This window comes from Trematomus bernacchii, unplaced genomic scaffold, assembly GCF_902827165.1.
Source record: "Trematomus bernacchii unplaced genomic scaffold, fTreBer1.1, whole genome shotgun sequence".
Taxonomy (NCBI): Eukaryota; Metazoa; Chordata; class Actinopteri; order Perciformes; family Nototheniidae; genus Trematomus; species Trematomus bernacchii.
In genome coordinates, this window is record NW_022987332.1 from 1289803 (window position 1) to 1305049 (window position 15247).

Here is a 15247-nt window from a genome sequence, read left to right on the forward strand (position 1 = left end):
TGTGGCTGAATTTAGCTGAAAATGCAGAAAAAGCTGAATATGTTATTAGCTGAATGGTAGTTGCTTTTAGCTACAACAATGCAGAAAAAGCTTAATATTTAAAAGAAAAGGTTTAAAAAAAGATGTATAGCCTTGATGTCCTGAAATAGCTGAATAATGTAATAGTTGAATGGTTTCTGCAGCTGAAAATAGGCTGAAGGAGTTAAATATCAGATGTAAGTAGTAGTGAATGAATTTGTATTAAGATGAGAAAAGAAAGTAAAAAGGCTTGGGAAAGCAGCAGAATATTTGAACTACAAACTTTTGAACTAACTTGATGGTGAATTATCTGTCGCCATGGCAACGGCATTTGATGACACCCCATAATACGCTTAGATGTGTTGATGGCTGCATCGTTACCAAACCTGTGAAGTTTTGGGCCATTTCGAGCATTTTCACTGAAGTTATGAGAAAACCGTGTTTCATGGTGAGCATTGTGTTGCCATGGCAACAGCATTTGAAGAAATCTCAAAACTGTCCCGTAGATGTCTTCACGGCTGAACTGTTAGCACACATGTGAAGTTTGAGCACTTTTTGAACATTTTCATAGGAGTTATACATTACATTAGGAGGTTACATTACTCTCTCTCTTCTCTTGATCGCCCTCTCTCTTCTCTTGATCACCCTCTCAATCTTCTATCGCCCTCTCTCTCTTCTCTCTCTCTTCTCTTGATCGCCTTCTCTCTCTCTTCTCTTACTCGCCCTCTCTCTTCTCTTGATCGCCCTCTCTCTCTTCTCTTGCTCGCCCTCTCTCTCTTCTCTTGATTGCCCTCTCTCTTCTCTTGATCGCCCTCTCTCTCTCCTCTTGATCGCCCTCTCTCTCTTCTCTTGATCACCCTCTCACTCTTCTATCACCCTCTCTCTCTTCTCTTGATCGCCCTCTCTCTTCTCTTGATCGCCCTCTCTCTCTTCTCTTGATCGCCCTCTCTCTCTCCTCTTGATCGCCCTCTCTCTCTTCTCTTGATCGCCCTCTCTCTCTTCTCTTGATCACCCTCTCACTCTTCTATCACCCTCTCTCTTCTCTTGATCGCCCTCTCTCTCTCCTCTTGATCGCCCTCTCTCTCTCCTCTTGATCGCCCTCTCTCTCTCCTCTTGATCACCCTCTCTCTCTCCTCTTGATCGCCCTCTCTCTCTCCTCTTGATCACCCTTTCTCTCTTCTCTTGATCGCCCTCTCTCTCTCTTCTCTTGATCGCCCTCTCTCTCTCCTCTTGATCGCCCTATCACTCTTCTATCACCCTCTCTCTCTTCTCTTGATCGCCCTCTCTCTCTTCTCTTGATGTGTCTGTGAGAGAGAGGGAGAGTGTGTGTGTGTGTGTGAGAGAGAGTGTGTGTCTGTCTGTCTGTCTGTGAGAGAGAGAGAGAGAGTGTGTGTGTGTGTGTGTGTGTGTGTGTGTGTGTGTGTGTGTGTGTGTGTGTGTGTGTGTGTGTGTGTGTGTGTGCGTGCGTGCGTGCGTGCGTGCGTGCGTGCGTGCGTGCGTGCGTGCGTGCGTGCGTGCGTGTGTGAATTGTTACAGCTCAAATGCATTGCAATGACTTCCATGTTGCCATGTTCCACTGCTGCCCCTCTACATATCCACTTACATATCACACAAACAGTACAGCTATAGCCTACGATCTCAAAATTACATCACTCTGTCCGTCCCCTCAGTTCGCACGGTGCTTGGGAAAAAAGCCATATCATACTCTGCCCCCTTGACCTGGAACACACTTCAGCAGGAACTTAAGCTGACCAGTTTGATACCCATCACGGATTTTAAACTAATTTTAAAAAAGCTGGAGAAATCATCTGTGGGTGTTTGCACCTGCGATATCTGACTACTTTATATGGATTTCAATGACTACTTTTTTACGGTGTTGTATTTTAGTGTTGCCTCTGTGTTTAGTGTCCTGTCTGTCTGTAACTTTGTGTGGTAGTGTTACCACTGACAGGTCTCTCTTGCAAATGAGACCTTGTGTCTCAATGAGATTTTACACCTGTATAAATAAAGGCTAAATAAAAATAAAAAAATGTTAAAAAAAAGACTTTAAAAAGCTGAATGTTTTAAAAAGTATAACATATTTTGAAAAAGTTGAAAGTTTCCCCATCATGAAAAGGCTGAATAGTTTGATATTTGAATGGTTCCTGCAGCTGAAATTAGGCTGAAGGAGTTAAATAAAGATATTAAATGTAAGTAGTAGTGAATTAATGTTTACAAACACCTGTGTGTGTAAACCCAGAGATGAAAGGTTACCATGGTGACGACTTATGACGATTTACCAACTGCAGCACTGAGTCCCATTAAGAATGCATTGAGGATTATATCTGACAATTTTGCCACCTGTTCAAAAACTATGGCTCCTATCAAAAAATGACCAGACCGTGAGCATCAGGGAACCCCAATGAACTGATATATGTTGTTTTTTTTGGTTTTGTGTGTAAAATGTGGAGATGGGAGCGGTTTGTCTAAAGTGTACTTCTCTCTGTTCTGAAGAAAGTTCCGGAAAGATTTAACATGGGAATCAATTGGGAGCTAGGTGGACTTTTTGTCTCTTCATGCCCTCAAGAGGCATTTTGTTTAATATTTCTTCTTAATTTTTTTTTATTTTCCAACCTAGGTGAGGTTTTCCTACGTTTTTCATGAAAAAATATGTCTGAGGATTGTAGGATTTGGGAATTATGGCAAGTTTAAAAAAAATGTGGGGAGAATTTGAAGCACTGCTGCACTCTGTTTTGAGATCAAAGCACTCTAGACTTAACGAGCTGCTCCATCCACACTAATGCCGAATTTCCACCATGGCGCCGGGCCCGTTTTTGGTTGCGTTTCGACTAGGCCTAGTTCCGGCCCAGGGGTACTTTTTCACCTCTTTTCTGGCCCGACAAAATCGTGGTTCTATCGGGGCCAACAAACAGGGCTGAGTCGGGCTGAGTTTGCTAAACTAGAGAGAGAATCGCTGGCAAGGGGGCTACAACAACAACAAGATGAACATATTTGACCGTGATTTAATTGTAATACACGTTTCAAAATGATGCCGAAGTAACAACATACTGATACCGGTTAGTAAAAACCATGAATTAATGCTTTGACAAGTCTGCAGACAGACGGCAGGCGAAAAACCTTTTAAAATGCGTGTTTTCTAAATGGAGATTGGCTAAGCTAAAGTTGTATATGTTCCGTCCGTCCACACTCACAACAACGGCCTATACAGACATAAATAAAGCAGCGACTGTATTCACCATGACACAGACAGTCTGTGGTTTGTACTTGTTTAACTTTTGTCTAGTTTCTGAACAGATATGAGGAGCTGTGAGCTCTGAGTGCTAACAGCTAACGGCTGTGTTGTTTTTCTGGGGTTCTCATTGAAGATGACGTCACGGCTCCGCCTACACTGCGTTACTATAGTTACTACCCCAGTTCCTAAACTGTAATGGAAGCGCAGCATGAAGTGAGCCGGCCCTAACGAGGCCCAACGCGGCCTAGCCATACCGAGCGAGGCCGAGGCCGACCGTGTGGTGGAAATGCGCCATAATGTTAACATCTGAAAAAGGCCTCTCTACCAAGCTCCAAACTAAGTTAAATATCTCAAAAAGTGTAAAAGATATCAAAAATAAAAATCAATTTTGAATAGCTGAAGGTCTTGTGATCATTTGAAAGTTGGAATGAAGTGTCTAGCTCAAATTATGTGGAAGGAGAAACATTTGGCGCAAAGTGTAGGAAAAGAGGATTTGAAGGCATCTCCCATTGACTTCAATGTTAAAAAAAAGAGTTTAAAAAGCTGAATATTTCAAAAAGTATAAAATATTTTAAAAAGTTGAAGGTTTCCCATCGATTCCTGAACAGGCTGAATAGTTTGATATTTGAATGGTTTCTGTAGCTGAAAATAAGCTGAAGTTATGGAGTGCCAAAGTATTGGCTGAAATAAGGGGAAGAATAAAGATTTGAAGTACTATAGTGGAATGCTGTGGCACATAACTTGGAAGTTTACTGACATTTATTACATGGTTTAGTTGAATACTCGATTCTGATTGGTCAATTCAGAACACGTGACACGTTGTTAATCCAGAACAGACAGACCGCTGTCAAGGATTTATGACCGTTGTTAAGGACGCTCAAATCTGCAGAAAGAAGTCCGGTCGATTGAACTGTATACAGTTTCTAACTGACAAGACAAGAGCGACAAGAAAACAGCGGAGGAGTAACGTGCAGAAACCCTCCTTTTTATGCAGCGGTCCAGACATAGACATCAAACGGCGACACATATTCAGTTGTCAGTTACTTTGGCATTAGGGCAGGGATATCTAGATACTTTCCAAGGTTTGACATAATGAATTGTGCTACTTTTAAAGCAAGCAACGATGTTTTCAAATCTGTAATCAAAAAGCTCCGCCTTCCTGCCGTTGCTACGTTTTTCAAACGGTAGCAACGGACTATTTTCCTTAGCGGATGCATGTCAATTTAAATCAATACATACAACTATTTTTTAAATCAATAAAATCATTTTCTAAATCCATAAAAGCATTTCAATTAATAGTGGGAGTCATATCATTACTTTGTTGAGAATGTGGCCATGTAATAAGCGGGATAATGTGCAGCGACTTGGTCATTATGGGGAAAAGAACACCTTCAGGCAGATCTAGATCCCTCCGCTTCGCGTCGGGCTCCTGATCAGCCTGTCGTACTCTCTGGTGGCCCACTCCGCCGCATAAAAGGAAGTTTGGCCCATGGGGGGCTGACACAGAAAGGGCCGATTTTCTACTGAGGTCCTTGAACGCACCGTGACACGCTCTCGTGGGGCCGCGTGCTCCGTCATAATGCCGTCTTCACACAGACGGTAAAATGCATTAATCGGAGCTATTACACTAGGCGAGGTGTGTTTTCTGACAACAACACGCCGGCCATAATGTCCAGCGGAGCAGAGGTTCTCCGCCCAGCCTGCTGCCTGTGGGAGCAGATGAGCTGCCAGGCTCTCATCAAGGGGGGGCACGCCGGGACACGCTGTGTCCGTGCGGCCCTGCACCCTGAGCGGTGGACTTCCATGGACGCCGGACCCGGAAGTGCCCGACAACGAGAAGTCCTCGTCATCCTCCTCCCCGGCAAACGGAGCCATCTGCCCCGCTGGAATGGCGAACGTGAATGGCGAACGTGAATGACACCGCCTCGGCCATATCCTGGTCCCCCAAACACTCGAAGCAGAGGTGGTGGGGATCGGCGCCCACTATTAAGCCAGGGCACGAAGGACAGGCCGGGTCTCTAGAAGTGGCGACTCCATGAAGGTACGATAACTTCTTTCTTCTTCTTTCAAACGTTTAACTTTTCTCTGTCAGGTGTTGCTCGCTCGCTGAAGAGAAAAGGATGACAGTCAGGAGGTGTAGCCGCCTTATATACTGTGTGCCTGCGCGCGCATTCAGGTAGGCTCGCCCTGATTGGCCGGCTACGTTTATACAACTTATAAGTGCAAAACTTGTTTACCAGCAGTGTTCAGTTTACTGCCACCAGAGAAAAGCAAAACTAAAGAGATTTCCCCCTGAAAGTGTTTTGGAAGTCATGGTTCCCTTTCCTTTACAGAAGAATAGGAAGAACACAAACAAGTGTAATATTATGATACTGCATCATTTCTGTGATGATGGAATGATCAAACTAAGCCATTGCTGGCATGGAAATACACTTTTTTCAGGCAGCTACGGAAACTCTTTGGTATAAACACATTGCTTCATACTGTAGATATTCAGTTGGTACAAAACTGATCTAAAATGAAGAGCTGTTGATTTGACTTTCAACAAGATCATTTATATTTATGTTATTTTTTCTTTAATATGTGATTTAGTGGATGTAGTTAAACTCTAAAACACATGTGCATGGTCATATAACCAGACCTGGTAATTCTGTACAGCTGTATTTAATAGAGTTTTTAAATATGAACGGAGGCTGCTCTGTGGTGCTTTGAGGAGCAAAACTATCCTTGAAGTCATTTTAGAATCATCCCATGAAATGCATACACCTACAGTGATTCTCTATGAGCCATTTGTCTAAATAATGTCTTCTTTGGGCAGCGGTGCAGTTTATCTACTGTTAAAGTGATCACCAGGGATCCACTAGGGGACGCCATAGAGCTGCACCATGTTCTCATGTTGAATCTTCACTGAGGAGATGCTGCCTGTTATCACCAACAGGAGGCAGTACTGTACTGTTTCAATGCCTCATTCTTTCATTTGCCCTGCTAAATATTAAGCACACCTAACAATGCTCACTGGTACATTTTATTGATATTTGTTTTTAATACCAGATGTGTTTTCACAGATGCCTTTTTTACAGCATGGCCATAAAGTGTCACCACTCATACCCACGGTGGGCTTCATTAAGATTCAGGTCTCAGCCTTAAATGCAGCCTGTTGATCTTAAACATAAATAATGCAACTGCATTAGTGTCAATCTAATGAATATTAACATTTGTTTCCACAGTGAAGCTTTATTTTTAATGCATCTGGTTTCAGGTTATTTTTATTATTTCTCTAGGACTAATGATTACAAGTTCAACATCTTTGTCAGAGATTGTGCTGTATCATCAAAATGATAATTATAGGGATTAAATGCCAAATATGATTCACCTTTGTCATCATCTTTTACACATATATTCAATAAATGTTCTTTCTCTGCTGATTGAAATTCCTACGTGCAGATTGACTGTCCCTCTCACTGCCTCTCTGTGAGCTCCTCTGTCATTTAGCTTCTGTTGGTCATTTTCTATTTCCTATTTGTATTTCATACTTACTCACCTCTACTCTCATTTCAGTGTCACCACTTCCTGTCCTTGAGTGTTCCTCACCTCTGTAATCATCCTCCTGATCCTCATTAGTGTAACTGGTTTCTCCTTATCCTCTCTCTTGGCGTATTTAGTCTGTGTGCCAATGACTAAACGTTGTCAGTTGGTCTTTGTACGTCAGTGTCAGATGTTCCAGCAGTTTTCCCAAATGTTTAGTGTTCCTGGTTTTCCTGACCATGCCTTTTGCCTACTCCTTGTCTCTTTTGGTTGCCTGTCCAGACTGGTCTTATTTTCTGACTGTAAAGACCCTTTTTCCCACTAAAGCCTTTTTCTCCACAAGTTGTGCTGCTGAGTCTGTTGTCCATGTCTTTACAAATCCATGGCCTTTTCCTGTCCCAGCCTGCACCTGGTATTGAAGACCCAAGCCTCTATGGATCTGGTGCTGAATGCCTGTTCTGGTGCTGCCATGATTAGTGCCTCTGTGCTATAGTTCATACCAGCCTTTTCCAGCAATTGGTATGATTTCTCAATATCGGCCACTGCTGTTATGAAATAAACTGGTATATTTAATACATAAAAACATTTTATTATATGTGAAACAAAGAATGAAGAAAAAGGGAAAAAGATTAGCAGCAGATACAATCTGATTTCCACATGTCAAAATAATTGTTGCATTCTATTTTAGAACAGCCTGAAGCAGCACTGTGAGCAGAGCGTGCCTCATATCACTTTCACAGGAAAATGCACTTTGAAATGATTGTGCTCCTCTCAGAGGGACTGAGGACAGGCTGTGTTGACATGCAGCTGTGTGATTTACAGTAAAGGTGCTTAATAATCCATTTATACCTGTAATGGCTGATAATCTCTAGATCTGCAGAAAACAAAGAATAGAAACACATTAGATCACTGTGTCATATAAATCGAAGGGGAGCAGAGCATGACACTAGTACAATAACACCCACTGTTAATGTGATTTACAGCTGACAGCAGAGTGGGATTGGTTGGACATGCTCTTCTCAGCAAGGTCAGACATTTCAGTGTCTCTGGATGGTCCTCCTGTCCTGAGAGGCTCAGATTACATGTGTGTGCCAGGACTATAACTCTGAGACGCTATCAAGCAGAGCCAAACTGAGTCATAAAGTTGGGAGAAATGAAGCAGCAGCATCGGCATGATCCTGACTCCTTTAGAAATTCTACACAGCTTATGTAAAGTTGATAAACATTTACAGAAACTTGCTTGTTGAAACACTAAGGAGAAGATTTGCAAAGAATGGCTTGTGAGCGCAAAAGCAACATGAGTCGAGCTTCATTGAAGCAGCTTTGCCCCCCTTTGCAAAGTCTGATTCACAAGTGACATGTAGATATCATAATCTTCATTTTAAAGCATTATTGCAATTTCCAGAAGTGACACGCTAAAATAACTGTAAATAGCTCGACACTAAGCTAAAGGCTAAATCCTATTAAAGATGTCCTAAGTGCACTTTTTGACGTCTTTTATACATAAATAAGTGTCCCCGGTGTGTCAGGGAACTCACAAACTGTCAGAAAACAAAACCCTCTCTCTTTTCCTCAGTTGCGTCCGATATGATGTAATATCTAAAATGTGGGCTGGCTTCACACCCACGGCCCTATCAGAAACAATGTGCAACATTTTGGAAGTAATATGGTCTTGGTTTACATTAGCAAGCAGCGCTAACACTCAGAGCTAACCTGTACTGGAGAGAGTATGTGTGAAAGAAGCAGGAAATAAAGAAAGGAACTCACCTTGTGGTAAACCTGCAAGAAAATAAGCATTTCAGCTCCATACTGTTTCAGAAATAATCCTTGATGTGGTTTGGAACATGATATGGCGTTTCATCACAGCAGCATTTAGCTGAGAATCTCTCGGTAGAATTCTGAGCAGGCATAAGCTCCTACCCCCTCTTTTTTTTTTTTTAAAGCTAAGGGCCCAAAACGGGGCATGGCTTCAATGGGTGATCTGTTTGGTATTTTGAGCAAAACACATCATAGATATGTTTTTTATAGTTTTTTATATATCTGATACCCATAATAGATGCCTAAACATAGCATGATAGGAGATCTTTAAATGTGATGACATATTTTATATTGTAGATCAAGATTTAAACCACTGACCTTATTTGTAGGCATCTCACTGAAAATACATTCAGAAAACACATTGACTTAAAGGGCCCATGTCATGGCCATTTCCACTGATCATAATTCCATTGTTGAGGTCTACTAGAATAGATTTGTGCAATTTTCCAAACTCACATTGGTTTCTCATACAGCATCTCTGTAAACTACGTGTATTCACTGAATTTCACTCTCTGCCTTTAACGGCTCGTTGGAGCTCCAATAGCTCCAGCCCCCACCCTCCCTGTGAGCACAGTGTGCTCTGATTGGTCGGGACGTTGTGAATCGCGCTGAGCTCCGTGGAGGTGTTGTTTCCTTGTTTAGCGATACACAGCCAAACACAGCCAAACTCATCCTGAGCACACACAAACTCACAGCCGAAGTAAAAACAATAAGTGTGGCTTGATATTGAGTAAGAAAAAGGTTGATAAACGCTGTGAGAATGGGTCTGCAGAGAGAATGGGTCTGCAGAGAGAATTTCGCCGCGATCCCAACTGTCTGTTATCAGCCTGCAGCCAGGGAGGAGAAATCAGCTGAGCTGCCTGCTCCCTGCACACAGATGTGTGTGTGAGGAAGTCCGTGGATTGGTCAATTTGGACCAATCAGCGGGGGCTTAACGTAACGGCTCCACGGATTGGTCCATTTAGTTCCGGGTACCGCTTGACATCATGCCGTCCCCGGAACGAAATGGAAGAATCAAATGGACAATGACGTATCTCCAACGAGGAGTTTTGGGGAGGTATTTTCTGTGTTAGAGTTTTACTCACTACAAGGTGTACTTTGAGGGTTTGTGACTCTGCAGACCGTTTACATGCATAAAAACCTTCATAACACACAAGGGGACGGGTAATAACCGGAAAAGCATGACATGGGACCTTTAAAGAGAAAGGAAACTCATGTCAGGGTTAAAGGAGGCCAATTTATGCTTTTTGGAGTTTCCCCTCTCCTGTAGTTTGTTATATAGGTTTGTGTGCATGTAAATGGTCTGCAGAGGCTAAAATCCCTGTGTTCCCTCCAGAGGGAGTTTCTGTCTCACAGTAGAGAGAGAATAAATACATGTTCAGCTACAGGTTCAAAACAAAGATGTGACATTCCTTGAGGCAAGGAGAACAGACAGAGGTTGTTTGTGAGATGTTATATCTCAGTTTGTCACTGCTGTTGGTGTTTTCAAATGCAAATCTTCTGACTGTAAAATAATAATAAAAAGTGCTTTCAAAGTGGAGTTGAGACAGAAACACTAGCTTATGTTATGTTAGCGCTCATATGACAGCAGGTGAACCACATTTGCTCAGAAGCAACACTTTGGCGCCAAATAATGCAATTTTTGGGATTTCTGGCAGACAAAATGCTAACCAAACACAATTCATGCGAATGTATTTCAATTCATGTGAAAGAACTTCCGATTAACAAAATCACCCTCCTGTTTTTGCTGAGGCTCCAGGGTTAGGGTTATTACACCCCCCCCCCCCCCCCCACACACACACACACACACACAACAACACAGACTATAACACCCCTTGCTGTTAAATACCAACCAACTATGTGCAATATGTGCTAGATGTGCAATATATATATAAATGCCGTTAATAACTGTGCAATATATACCTGGCTGCTAAATCCTAAGATCTGTTTCAGGATGTGTATTTTGTTAATTGTGTAACTTTTTATTTGTTATTATATCCTAGTACTTTTTAATGCATGTAACATTATGTAACATATGTAACATTAAGCTGTCTGTGGCTCTTTTTCTGCTGTAACAACGTAAATGTCCCCTCTGTTGGACTAATAAAGGTATTCTGATTCTGATTCTGATTACCTGAGACAAACCAGTCTTTAGTCTCCGTAGAGATACTCTGGAGAGTATTGTGAAAACACTAGCAGTAAGTTATCTTTCCATGAGATGGCTGAGTGACAGAAGTTAGAATGAGTAGGCACAATTTTCAGAGCCAATTATTCCAACAGACTTAACTGGCAGTAAAAGAAAGAGCCTGACATCAATTCCTACTTCCTACAGACTTTGAACTCCAACAAGCTTTCTGTCTAAAGTCTCTGCTGAACCATTAAACGCCTGTGACTGAGTTGAACATCCAGGTTGTGACTGGTCCCCGTGGACAGAGACACGTTGGACAGAAGTACTCCTCTGGGTGGAGTCAAACAGACACAATTAAAGCAGAGACATCTGTCAGGCGTCCATTTGGCTCTGTGACTCCCCTGCCTCAGCTTCAGGAGCTGAACATAGGGAAGCCGAGTGAACATAAGGAACACCATTACTGTAGCAGAAACGGCTCTCAAGCTGACGTATAATGTTTGAATAAAAGCATATAAATGAACTCATCAGGTTTTATTTGAAACAAAATGTATGGGAAACCCGAGTATGTCTGAGAACAAGTTACAGTGGCTCTTCCTGAGGTTCTGCACGCTTTGCTACAGGGGAACATGTCAACACATTCGGTCCAGTGGGCTTAAATCATGTCGCTATTCCTGCTCACCAGAGGATGCACCATATAGATTTTAGACACATATTGAGTATTATTAACACCGCCCCGAAAATCTCATAAGAATACAGCATGCAGAACAGACCTTGCATTTGATTTCAGAGAGCGGGCCCAAGGTAGGTGGCCTGGGCACGTGAGTTTATTTATCTTGCTTATTAATTATAAACATATCTCCCTATCTATACGTAACATAATTACGTATTCACTGACCTGAAATCAACATGGTTGCAGACATACATTCTCATTTAATATATTCAGCATCCCACCAAAGCTGCAGACCAAGAACTGAACCCGCTATTTACCGCAGTAATCAATATAGTGACCTGGTTCTGGACCAGCAGAGTGATAAAGTAGGAACTACACAAACATTGGTGCTACCTGGACCTCTGTAGGGGGGTGCATGTTCTGACACGCTCTTATGTTACTACCATTTCACGTTCTTGTCTACAGTATACCTCCATGGCCTATACACTGACAACAATAACGCTGATTTCTCTTGGTGGGCCAATCCCTGACGGGTCACATTGATGACTCCATCAAAGATGGACAAAATCAAGTATGTTTGTACCGACACAGAACATTAATTCAATACATATCGGTGCCTCGAAGGGACACCGAACTCTTATTTCTTAAATATCTGTTATTATGCCCCCTCTAATGGAATAAACAAACTAAATAAAGAGAACCTCAGCTCATCCATACGCAGGGTTGGAAGGGTTCCTTTACAAAAATATCCCATTACAATAATTGTAATGGGATATTTTTGTAAAGTAATGTAATCAGTAACCCAATATGAGCAACAAAATAAACTGAAGAGAAATATGCTCTCTTTGACTGTATTTGTAATGTATCAATCTCTATTTAAAATGTATTGTAACATTGAAGTCCTGTTAGTAATCCCTATTTCTAAAAAATGAACAAGTAATCTGATTACATCTTCTTCATGTAACTGTAAGGATACAGTCAGATACCTTTTATTTGTTTGTGCTGCTATCGTAATCCCGTTGCATGCAATCCTTTATGCTTGTCAATGGCACATCAACCCTTGTGTATTAACCAAACTGAATATCTTACTCAAGCTTCATTTTAAGAATATTTTTAAAGGCTTTAATGTGATTTATGCTAATGAGCTTTCATGGAATCGTATCTCCCCGTATCAGTTTGCTGCTGTCCCTTTAAGCACTCGGTTTGGCTGTGATTGGACTGATGAGTGTGTGTGTGTGTGTGTGTTTCACTCTGTTCTTCTGTAGCGGAGTGTGTGGGGCTCCTCAGCAGCAGGTAGTGTCCGCTCACACACGGACCCACACACACACACACTGAGCAGCATGAGCACAGTGTCTGAGTCAGTGGTGGGCAGCACCAGGTCTCTGTCCGCAGCCAAGAGACACAAAAGTATCAGGAAGAACTCCAGGAGGATTTATTCTGCCTACCAGGACAACCAGGGGTGAGTGTTCACTTCATCCAGATCACGTTATCAGAAGCCTTCCTCTCTGTCTCCTCTGCCTCAATCTGTCTCTTCATAACTATCATCTCTCTGAGCCTTAAATGACTTCCTGTAGGTTATACAATTACTCATTTACTCAATCTAATTATCATTCTTTACTTCAAAGAGTTTACTGTGTTACCATTGACTACCATGTAGGGACCTTCTGACCTGTTGGTCCTCTATCTGCATTCAGTCTGAGCTAATGGATCACAAGCGCCTATAAACAGTTGTAAGGTTTATTGATTACTTTTCAATTAAATAATATAAAATCTGCATATAAGGTTAAGACACACACTGTGCGTGATCATTGCATACATTTTTTATTGTTATGATACAATTTATCTGGTGTAGCTCCGACAATAACGTGGTGATAATGTGATCAAATGTATTCCAGTGATGGTAGACATTGTTTGGATGAGGAAATGTTCACAACCAGCTGTGAATTTAGTTTTACCCTAATCAAATCCTGTTTGTAATGGTGATGTTTTTTAAACAATGTCTCATTTATCTGCATTACAACATTTACCATTTTTTGTGTCTCTAAATCCCAAACTTTCTTTTGAGTCATTACCAGTTGGAATTGCCATTATGAAATGTTTAAAGTATTGATCAGGACTATTGTTAGATACAATCCTCACATTCTACTGATTCTCAGCAGACGGGGGAGCGTCCCTATCTTTGCATCAATTCTCCTCTATGCATCTGAATTTGAACATATTGAAAATAGGGATTAGATGTCAAATCACCAATCATCAAATCACTGCAGTCAGATTACATTTTATGAAGTTAATCTGATGTAAATGTTGTCCAGCTTTACACATGGACAACTAAATAAATATCTATAATTGGTCCCATTAAATAAATCACATCTTACTATGGAATGTTACTCATACGATCAGTTCTGTGATGCACACAAATAAGCTTCAATAAGAGCGACATGAGGACACACTTTTGAACTGAACAGCAAACTCAGACCTTCATCACCAGATCAGCCGTGCACACAGTTCTCAGTCACCATCTCCAGGCAGAAGGTTGTTCTGTTGGGCGGCTTTATTCAGTCCTCTCATCGTGTTGCTTTGATTCTGCCTGACGCGCTCAAACTTCTTTTGAGAGCAGAACGCAGACTTGTTGAAGACATTTGATAAGCATATTTGTCTTGAATAAGTATTCTGTTGAATAATTAGGGTTAAAATGACTGAAAGAGTTTAGCATTTGAAACTAAAGCAACAGCACTTACAATAGTTTGGCTTATTTTGAGCGAATACATCCGCTCTTTTCTTGATGTTCTGAGTTTTTATCTTTATGGTTTACTGTGGTTTTTATTGTAAGTTGCTTTTGCCAAAAGCGTCAGCTAAATCAAATTAAATTCAGATTCACTTCTACCATCTGGCACGGGTAGACACAACAATCAGCAATAATGATAGTTCAATAATGTTTTATTTAGTTTCATTTGAGTGAAACATAATGCCCCCCCCCCCCCCCCCCCCCCCCCCCCCCCCCACACCTCTGACACATGTTCATACTGTCCCTGATGACGTTGTTTGTCTTGGTTCTTTTCCATACGATGTTTACAGACATTGGACATGACGCATGTTGTTATTTTTTGCAACACTTCCAGGATTTTTGACCTCCTTCTGGATCCATCTTCATAAAACATTCATCATCGTTTTTCTAATTTGGATGGTCTTATTGTAATTGAATGATCTTTGTTTGTCAACACCTACTGCACGATTGTCCGTCCGGGCAGAGGGAACCTCCTCTGTTGCTCTCCTAAAGGTTTTAAAGGTTTGAGGGGTTCTTTGAGTATTTTCCTTGCGGGGGTCTGATGACAGAGGAAGTTGAGACAAAAATGGTTATTTAATGATATGTATTGATTGTGCCCCTGTGTGCTCTGCAGCTCCTCAGATGATCAGGACAAAGAGGATGAGCGGGCGGACAGCAACGACCCGGAGGAGATGTTCCAGAACATTCAGTACCAGAAGGAGATCATCGCCAACATCCGGACCAGACCCTGGCCAATGAGACGCAAGCTCAAAGTCCTTAAGTAGCCACTCACAGTTTTATCCTCCTCTTTCGCTCTCAAACAAACATAAACACGCTGTGCAGATTTTAGAAAATGTACTTTTCCTGAAGAAAGTGCTCTGGAAACAAGTCTGTCAGTGAATTGGAGGTGTGTGCCTCAGCAGGTCACACACCAACACCTGAAGAGGTTTACATGATGCCTGTAATCAACCTAATCTGTATGACAATATAAAAGTCATGTAACCTAATCCCTTTCAGTTATTTTTGGATTACCTCAATATCAAATGCAATGCAAATAAATCCAATACAGAATAAACATCAGTGTATTATGTA

At 41.6% G+C, this 15247-nt stretch overlaps 1 protein-coding gene across 1 annotated transcript in view; it reads left to right on the forward strand.

The window, feature by feature from the left end:
* The first annotated feature begins 12731 nt into the window (after positions 1-12731).
* LOC117480200 (transmembrane channel-like protein 3) overlaps positions 12732-15247 on the forward strand; it is a 56391-nt gene continuing 53875 nt past the window's right edge. The window contains exons 1-2 of the mRNA XM_034127423.1: positions 12732-12850; positions 14790-14936. Coding sequence (XP_033983314.1) covers positions 12732-12850; positions 14790-14936 — 266 coding nt within the window. The remainder of the gene's footprint in view (positions 12851-14789; positions 14937-15247) is intronic.